The following is a 9,320-nucleotide window of genomic DNA, read 5'->3' as shown; positions in this document are numbered from 1 at the left end:
ATGCACAGCCATGTCCCGCCCCCGAGACAGCAAGAGGAAGGGCCAGGGCTGCAGGGGCAGGTCGGGACCTGGGGCGGCTGGGTGGTCTGGGCGGCGTCCAAGCGGGCAGCGCTGGGTTTGTCTAGGCAAGCAGGGGCTCTGCCGTGTGACCCTGGTGCACGGAACGTCTCCACGCCTCGCTCTCCTGTCACCCTGGGGACCAAAGCCGCAGCGTCCCCGCCGACCCACACCCCAGCTGCTCCTCCCAGCTTTGGGCACCTCTGACCAGTCCCAGTAAGTGCCCTACAGGCCCCCGGATGTGGCCACAGTGCTTCTCCTCATTGCTCTGGCCCTTATGAGACACCACTCATTTTAAAGAAAAAATAATATTTATTTGCAATATAAACAAAGTCCCGTTGCTGGTTCGGGATATATATATATATATATATGTATATATATATATATATATATATATATACGTGTGTGTGTGTGTGTGTGTGTGTGTGTAGGGTCACAAATTTTCCTTCATAAGATCATAAAGCAAAACTGGCCACCCCTGTTGGCATACTCTCATTTACACAAATCTGATGCATTTTTCTGGGTTTTTCTTTTCAAAGGTAAAAAAGAGAGAGAAAGAGAACCATGTACACAGCATGGAAGCTTCTTGTCAATTTCTCAACTGTGGCAAGATTTTCATCTGCTGCCTTGAAGAATCCCTGAAGACCAGCCCTGTGAGGTAAGATGCATTGGGGCAGAGTTTCCGTGGCCTCACTCACACGCCGCATGCTGACTCGCTCAGGGACCCTGGCCCTCCCTGGGCCCCCACGCAGTTCCACCACCTGGGAAAACGGAGTTTTGGAGAAGGAACAGGACTGGAGGAGGATGACGGAATCCGTGGCTTTGTTCTGTGGACACCGGGGTTGGGTGGCGGTGTGGACAGCCTCACACACCTTTCCCTGTCTGCCCTTGCTGCCCCACCCCCCCCACCCCCCGGGATTGAAATGGATGTGAGTTTCTTAATACAAGGCATGGGCAAGATGCGCACAGGGCCGGCTTCCACGGGTCGAGGGGCTGGGAGTGGCAGCTGGAACCCAAGCAACAACCAGGGTGAGGGAGGAGACCTGGGAGGCAGGGCTGGGCCCTCCACCTAAACTTCCCCAGCCACTGGGCCTGCACCCTCAGCTACAAACAGAGAGAGAGAGAGAGAGAGAGAGACAGAAGTAGTGGGTACATATAAAAAGGGCCTGGGGCCCTCCTCAGGGCTGAGCCCAGAGGATTAATGCTACTGCTTGGCAGTCCCCTGTGGCCTCCTCTCCTGCCTGGGGTGGTCTGCAGGGACCACCAGAGGGCAAGTGGGTGGACAGAGAAGGCAGAGGTCACCTGTTCAGCCCACCACTCACAACGGTCATCACAGGCGAATGCAGCGCCAGGTTGGGCTCGGCCTAGGTGGGAGATGCAGGCAGGCCTGGGAGACCCCTGCTGGGAGCAGCAAGCCACCCCCTTTAAGGGCCACTGCAGAAATGGAGGCTTCACACATGTGCAAAATGCATTTGGTCAAGATCAACGTGGGGTTTGTCTTTTCCATTAAAACAGAAACAAAAACTCAAGAATTGCTTTTGAAATAGGAAGAAAAAACAAACTGGTAACACCTCTCTCTCTCTCTCTCACTGGATCAAGAAAGGGATGAAATACTGGTTTATACAATCCACTGTTGCATGTAGCCTGAAAATAACACTTTTCATTACAAAAAAAGAACAATCAAGCAGAGCTTCAACATTCTCTCTGCTCCAGGGAGCTTGGGTTTACCTGCCAAAAGTAAAAAGTAAACTCAGGTCCGTGGATGAGTCTTTTAAAAACACAGCCAAACTGGCTGAGCCATCAGCAGAAAGGAGTGTCCTGGGACAAGGAGAGGCCCCGAGGGACTCCCAGAGCTGTGTGTCTGATCGCCTTGGGCCCCTCCGGAGAGTCCTGCCGGCGGAGGCCTGGCTGTGGGATGCCAAGGGGAGCTCACCTCTGGGCACAGGTGATGTCTGGGTTCCTCAGGCCAGAGGCAGCAGGCCTGGGCCCTCCCGGCGGGGCTGGCCTGCCGCCCCGTGCCCCCGGCCTCACGTGGACTCAAGCGTGTTGAGTGGGAACAGGTTGTGGTTGGCAGGTGTGGAGAAGTAGAGCTGCTCGCTGGGGGCGTGGTTGTCACACGGGCTGCTCAGCCCCAGCGTCCGCTCGAAGTCCAGCAGCTGCCCCATGAAGTTGAAGTTGGGTGAGATGTTGGACTTTTTCCTCTTGACAAAGTCGTAGGCGTCGTTGAGCGACAGGTTCATCTTCTGCATCAGGTAGGCCACTGTGACGGTCACCGAGCGGCTGATGCCTGCCAGGCAATGCACCAGGACCCCACACTTCTTGGAGCGGGCCTCGTCTGCAACACATGGGCGTGGGTCAGGGTGGTGCCCCCGCCAGGGAGCTCCCGCGGGTCGGGCACAGGGCGGGACCCGGCAAGGGACTGGTGCCGCCCGACTCTCCTGAGGGACTTGGTGAAGTCCCAGGCGGGTGGGATGGCAACTGGGGGTCGAGGCCAAGAGCATGCCTGTGGGGGGCTCTGCCACAGCTCCAGCGGCCACGCCTGCACCCGTCTCTGCTCTGTCGGACGGACGAGCTTACTCACAGGGCCCTTAGAGGTTGGAGCCAGGCCAGGGCTCCGCGAGCCCTGTGCCTGCAGCCAGTCTTCCCGCCGCTGGAACTGTGTGCTACACGTGACGTGCCGAGGAGCCACCTGCGTCGTCTCAGGTCATCTGCAGCATGGCTACCAAGGTTCTCTTATAAACGAGACAGGGCAGACACACGCAGTGACAGGGCCACACAAGGGTTCCTCCTCACACGCAGCACTCACCCCTGCTAGCCCACCTCCTGGGGCAGCTCCAGGGGCGCCCCGAGAGCCTCCTTGGGCCGTGGGTGTCATGGAGGCCCTTCCACCAGGAACCAGAGGGCAGCGCTCAGCTCTGGACTGGGCCCAGCCAGTGACACCTCCCAGCACGGCCACTCAAGTTCCATCAACTCTCCCCCGAACCCTCCCCAGCGTGAGGCCAGGCTCCTGATACGCGGTTGGAGCTCACACGCTGGCTGAGCCGCTGACCAGCTCAGTCCTATGCTCTCTCACCCCCGGATGTGAGGGCGGCTGCATCCCTGTGCCATGGCTGTGCTGCGGACACAGATGAATGAGACAGAGGCAGCCCTGGGGCCCTTGGGGTTCCCGCCTGAGCCCCAGGAGCCAGGCCCACTCCTGCAAGAGAAGCAGAGGTTCGCAGACTGCTCCTCGGGGGCGCACACAGTCTCGGGCCTGGCAGGACTTCCCTTTTCCCAACCCCATTCGAGGATTCCCAGGGCTGAACATGCAGTAGGTGCTTAATCCAGACTCGGGGACCGACTGGGGGCAAGACCAGCAGGGAAAAAGACACATGCCAGAGATTCACGTGGAACACGTTGTCTGACCTTGAAATTGGGGGCAGGATAAGGGGGTTGGTAGAGAAAAGCCTCCAGTGGTGGTAATACATCAAGATAATGGGGAAGCCTGGTCCCCAAACCCAAACCCAGGTGATCCCAAGTAAAACCACTTCCTGCTGGCTTTATTTTTAGCTCTTTAAAGGGTGGGGCTGGGTCTTAGGGAGACTGGTGCTTCATCCCCTCTCTGCCCCCACAACCCCCTCACCCCGAGTCCTATGGGATCTTTGAGCCTCATTTCCTTCTCTTGTCAAACAGGGAGCACAGTTCCCCCCACCTCTATATCCTGTTCTGTCCCCTTCCCCTAATGTAAAGGGGCCTCCAAGAGAGATAAAAGCACCTACAAATCAGGCTCAGCCCTGGAAAGTCTTGGGTCACCCACCCTTCACCCCACACCTCACTGGGGAGACCATGAGTGCTGAGGTGGCACCCATACCCTCTTGGGCACGTCCTCGGGGCAGAGTGGGGAAGCTCCGGATAGCCCCTGACACAACCCCTCCCCCGCCCCAGCTTCCTTCCTTCCTCCCAGCCAGGCACCTAGTTTTGGTTCCCAGTAAGCGGATGAGGCGGGGAAGCCTCCCACTTCCTGTTATTAAAGCGAGCCCGGCCCAGCTGACACCAAAACGCCCTCCACTGGACACAGCTGCCAGTGGGAAAACGCTGCCCGGAGGCTGGGCAGAACCCTGGTCACCAGCCTCACAGAGCCCAGGGTTTACATTCACCCCCTCATCCCGTATCCCCTTCCTGAATCCCGGGGATGGCTGAGCCAGGGACGGTGACCTGCCGACTGATAGCTTCCAGCTGGCCAAGGAGGAAGCGGGCAGGGAGGTCAGAGATAAGGAGCCCGAGTCAGCCGAGGCTGCGGATGCAGGGGCTCAGAGGGCGCGGAGCCAGATGGCAGAGCACACTGCTCTGGGGGAGCCCTTCCCCTGCCTCCCCTCACCGCCTGGATACCAAGCCGGCCCCACAGGCTGCCGGGAACAGCCGAGGCCACCCCGAGGCTCTTTGGGTCAGCACGTCCCAAGAGCTGCCAGGTTGGGGTAGGCCTCTGGCTCCAGACTACCCTTCAGCCCCCTGAGCCCAAAGAGGCCCTGTGACAGCCTGTCCTCAAGAAACATGTGCTGAGGTGTGACGCAGGGCCAGTGAGACCCGTGGGGGGTCTGAGAGCTGGGACGTTTGAGCGTGCTGAGCCCCAAACAGCACAGCCAGAAAACCCCAGGTGTCTGGACAGCAGAGTCCACGCTGCTCCAGCAGCTGTGGAGAGTCCAGGGATCAGGGGACTGCTCGGCCCTGAGGGCCTCACAGTGGTGACGCACAGTGGGCCCCGGTACACCCATTGGCACAGGCTGGCACATGCAGGGCTCCATACAAGCCCTGACAGGCCCACAGGTGCCCAAGCCAGGCGCGGGTGACACCCCGAGCCCCACACATCCCGGCACGCACGCCTGCCCCCTGCCCCGGCACAGGAGCTCTTACCAATGAAGCTGATGGCCTCGGGGAAGAACTGGGAGAGGTTCTGGCTCCAGTGGTCAGAGATGGGGATCTGTTTGTAGGTGAACTCGCCCCCGTGTTCAAAGGCGTTGGGCAGGTTGGGCGTGACGTTGAGGATATACTTGATGCCGTACTTGCCGAGCACATCCAGGTTGGTGGAGTCCTTGGCGCAGCCGAGGTAGAGGTAGGGCAAGATCTGAACAGGGAAGGCCGGCTGGCTGGACGGCACGGGGCTGCCGTCTGACTCAGTGGCACTGCTGGGCAGCTCCCGGTCGGACTCCCCATCCGAGCAGTCAGAGCTGATGCGCAGACCCCCCAGGCCCAGCACCGAGGCGGGGGGCGAGCCGCTCGGCGAGGACGAGCTGTCCACGTTGGTCTCGCAGTGCTCCGAGTACTCTGTCTGGAACTTGTTGAAACCACCTGTGGCCCCGGGGGGTGGACAGGGCCCGTGTGAGGCTGACAGTACCACTGGCCCGGCGTCCCCAAACAGGGCTCCTCACAGCAAGGACCACACCACCACCAATGGACAACACAGGCAGTGCTAAGTATTTACATGTGTACCCTCTCTCCTGCTTTCTCCTCATCTGTCCTGTGGCCCACTCTACAGATGGGGAAAACTGAGACCCCAGGTGGTAAAGGAACATGCCTGAGCACCATACCCTAACCCACAGGGCTTCAGGGCCCCAGCCACACCATTGACTTTAGGGCACGTGAGGACAGAGTCCAGCCCATGTCTCTTCCACAGCTCCCCTGTACCAGGCACCCATGGGTGCTCAGTAATTGCTAAGCAGTAAAGGAAAGCAAACAACCCCATCTCAGGCCAATACCTCTGGGTTTGCAAACCCTCTTACAGAAGAGATCACAGGCCAGAGCTGCATCTGGGTCAGCTCGAAGCAGAGGGCCTGGGCCCTCAACTGGGAATCCGGTGCTTGCCCCCACTCCCCACCACTGCCAGGAAGGGTAGTGAAGGTATCGGCTGGTTCTGTCCCCCAGCAGGAGCAAGTTCATAAAAGGGGTCCTGGCTCCTCTTCTCCATAACCCACCTTAGAACTCAACGTACCCCCACTCTGGCCTTGGACCCACAGAAGGGGAGGATGCTGGGGGCTTTACAGGGACAAGAAATGGGGAGCGCGCTGCAGCTAAGCATGGGCCCTGCGCCCGAGGGTGCCGCAGGCCTCCCCTCCCCTCCCGTCTGCCCGCCCCGCTGCCAGCAAGAGGCCATTTTGGAATGTTAATTGGAAACACCGGCTGCAGTCACTCGCCTCCCAGGGCTGCCTCCCCCTTCCACCACCTCTGGAGTGGCTGGCTAAGGGACTTGGGGGTCTTGGAAAACCAGAGCTGGGGCAAGGACACTCCTTACAGCCCTGCCCCAAGCGCTTCCAAGAGGCGGTGATTCCCCAATGACAAACCCCACAGGGGGATGCCCGGGGTCCCCCAACCCAAACTCTCCCTCTGCCCTGGCAGGGGCGACGGTGGTGATTAAAGGCTCCTGTCCTAACCCTGGCCTTCCAGGGACACCCATTCCAGACTGGAGGAGCTGAACTGGTGCCCAGGAGGGGACCCTCCCTCCTTTGCTGGGCTCCAGGGAAACCTGGGATCTACCATGGCCCCAACAATGGGGAAAAAATAAAGCCCAAGTGCGGAAAAGTTTGTTCAGCCCACTCAGATCATGCCCGGAAAGGGGTGTAGAGGGGGCCACTGTACCAGCCTACACCCGCACAGCTTGGGCTGGAGCCCTGGAGGGGAGGATGCAGGCGGGGGAGACGTGGCGCCGGCTGGACAGGCCGGGCACGGGGAGAGAAAGCCGCCTCCGTCGGGGGCATCCGGGAGCCACGGGAGAGCCCCAATTCCAGACTGGGTCTTGCTGCCGCCCTTACCTTGGAGGTAGTAGGCCTGGCAGCCGTCGTCGCGCAGCTTTTGCAGGAGAAGGCCAAGCACCGAGGCGGGAGCGCCGGGCTCTGGCTGCCATTCGGCCGTGGCCTCGTCGTAGAGCAGCACGGTGGCCGCCTTGCAGCGCGTAGCGAAACGCTCCTTGTCGGCGTGGTTGGGGATGATGGAGCGGATGGGCAGGTTGCCTTTGCGGAGGCGGCGCAGCATGAGGCCCGGGATGGCCAGGTTGATGGCCGTCTCGATGTGTGACGACTCGAAGAGCTCGTGCGGCCGGCAGTCGAGCAGCAGCAGGGACGCGCCGCCGCGCGCCTCCAGCTCCTCCTGCAGCCACTCGGCGCTCTTGCAGGGCATGGCCCCTGCGCCCGCCGCCGCGCCTGCCCCGGTGCCGGCGCCAGATCCAGACCCCGCACCGGGCTCCGACCCCGCCCCGGTGTCCCCAGCCGCCGACGCCCCCGAGGCCGACATGTGCGCCCGCGCTGGGGGGCCGCGGAGCTGGTTTTTCATGGGGAGCGCGGGCGGCCCGGGGCCGGGGCCGGGCAGCCCTGCCCTGGGACGGCGCCCCGGCCGCGTCTCCGGGCGCCCGCCTCCCGCCGAGCTGCACGCCCGCCGCCCGGGCCTCCCGGCCTCCGTCCCGCCCGGCCCTCCGCGCGCGCCGCGGCCTGACAGCCCCAATTAAACAGCGTCTCAGGCGGCCGCGCGCCTAGGCGTCCTCGAGGGGGCGGGGCCGCGCCGCGGCTCCCGAGCTTAAAGGCGCCGCGGCTCCGCCGCCCCTCCCCACGGGGTATGCGAGCACGCGAACGGTCCCCTAAGCCCGGAGACCAGCCCCCTGGCCTTCGCTCGGCCTCAGCGCTGCCGCCAGAACCCACTACAAGTCTCCCAGGGGCCCGACCAAGACACTCCTGGGTCCCTATCCCGGAGCTCCCAGTTCTGTGCCAGTCTCAAGAGCTGTCTGTCGTCGGGGGTTCCCGCTCCAGAGATCCTCTCCCCCTACGTTCCCGCAATCTCCCGGGGATGGAGCAGAGAAAAGGGGCGATCTAGCTGAGCCGAAGTCCTGTCGACTCCACTAATTTATGAACAACTCCCAGCGAGTTCAGCAAACGGGAACTGAACACCCTCTCCGTGCCATTCCCAGGGCGCCTAGGCGGTCACCGTTTCAGGCGGCTGCACAGTCCCAAAGAGGGCTCTGCGTCTGGTGACCTGAGGGGTCATCTCACTCTAGCAGGCCCGAGGGAGAAAGCAGAACTAGGCAGCTGCGAAGTTCGTAGGAAGGCCCAGGGCCGTGCCACCCTCCGCGGGCTAGGTTGTAGAAATCCCCAAAAGGACCGGCCCTGGGAAGAGACAGCGGGACCTTTAAGAAAGCTTTACAAGCGGAGTGGTGACAGGCGCGGAGTGAAGCGCCACGTGACTTTTCCACAGGCCCGGGGTGGGAAGGAGGGGGCCCCCTCTGTAATCTGCTCTCCTCCTCCCACCTTTCCTAACTCACGAATCAACTTTAATGACAGGCGGGACGCACCACGCAGAGCGCCAATCGCAGCCTAAGGAGCGGGGCAGAGGGAAGGCGGGGCCCGCCAAAAGTTCCACCCAGCGCGGGCTGGGCGGGGCCTCAGCGGCACTGGCTGCGGGTGGCAGGCCGGCTGGCTCGGCGGAGGAGGTGAATGGAGCCGCAGGTAGCCCTGGAACAAAGCGGCTCCACTAGAGCGGCGCGCGTGCGCGGGGCCTGCCGCGCTTTCCCTACGGAGTCAGGGCTGTCTGCGCCTGGGAGGGAGTTCCTGACTGATGCTGCAGCCCGTGCGGTCGGTTCCCTGCCCGGCGGAGTGCGGCCACCTCCTTGGGGTTACCCCCTCCCACTCTGCCCGAGGCTGGGCGGCTCCCCACGACCCTGCCTCTACATCCAGGAGAGAGTTAGGGTCAGAGATGAACGGCGGTAGTGCCTGAGATTTGCCAGAGTTCGTGCCTCTGGAACCAGCAGGATTTGAGCTTTCCGACCACGTAGAGGAGCGGCCCTGCAGCATTCCCAGCTACCCACCTCCCCATTAACGCTCTTTTGTCCTCGCGGAGGAGAGTCTACCTGAAGGTTTCATCCCCACTGCAGGGCTGTGTCACAGAGGAGCAGGGATCTCTTCCACGGTTACACTTCCGGAAAGACCAGAGTATTGCAGTCATAGATGGTCTTATCACCCGAGATTCTAGGCCCAGAGAGGTGATAGGAAAAGCAGGTCCCTGGCCTCTCACGCAGACTTGTCCTAGGGTTGCTGGGCAGTGCCTTCTTGCCTGGGGATCTGGAACGCGTGGAAAGGGCTCGCAGAGCCTGAGGGGCTCAGATGCACACTCTACTCTGCTACTCGCTGATACGTTGTGATAGTTCTCACCTCTCTGGGCCTCAGGTCTCCCCATGTGGGAGGGTGCTGGGCCCGACAGTGCCCAAACAGTCCATCTCAAGTCTGTCAGCCTGAGGAGGTGGTAGTCCA

At 61.5% G+C, this 9,320-nt stretch overlaps 1 protein-coding gene across 1 annotated transcript; it reads right to left on the bottom strand.

The window, feature by feature from the left end:
* Positions 1–349: 349 nt before the first annotated feature.
* On the bottom strand, positions 350–7,371 carry DUSP7 (dual specificity phosphatase 7). The gene is made up of 3 exons (XM_061128455.1): positions 6,840–7,371; positions 4,948–5,382; positions 350–2,392 (listed from the first exon to the last, which is right to left on the bottom strand). The coding sequence occupies exons 1-3, from the start codon at positions 7,354–7,356 to the stop codon at positions 2,085–2,087; spliced, it is 1,260 nt and encodes a 419-aa protein (XP_060984438.1). The 5' UTR covers positions 7,357–7,371; the 3' UTR covers positions 350–2,084.
* Between the last annotated feature and the right edge of the window lie 1,949 nt (positions 7,372–9,320).

The sequence above is a fragment of the Dama dama genome, chromosome 24 (assembly GCF_033118175.1).
Source record: "Dama dama isolate Ldn47 chromosome 24, ASM3311817v1, whole genome shotgun sequence".
Lineage (NCBI taxonomy): Eukaryota > Metazoa > Chordata > Mammalia > Artiodactyla > Cervidae > Dama > Dama dama.
This window is presented reverse-complemented; position numbering and strand designations above follow the sequence as displayed.

What these genes read in the sequence shown, in the direction of transcription:
- DUSP7 (XM_061128455.1), bottom strand. Translation starts at nt 7,356, where the DNA reads ATGAAAAACCAGCTCCGCGGCCCCCCAGCGCGGGCGCACATGTCGGCC. An exon ending in CCAGGCCTACTACCTCCAAG is followed by an intron (nt 5,383 to 6,839) that starts GTAAGGGCGGCA and finishes CCGGGGCCACAG; the next exon opens with GTGGTTTCAACAAGTTCCAG. An exon ending in CGAGGCCATCAGCTTCATTG is followed by an intron (nt 2,393 to 4,947) that starts GTAAGAGCTCCT and finishes CATGTGTTGCAG; the next exon opens with ACGAGGCCCGCTCCAAGAAG.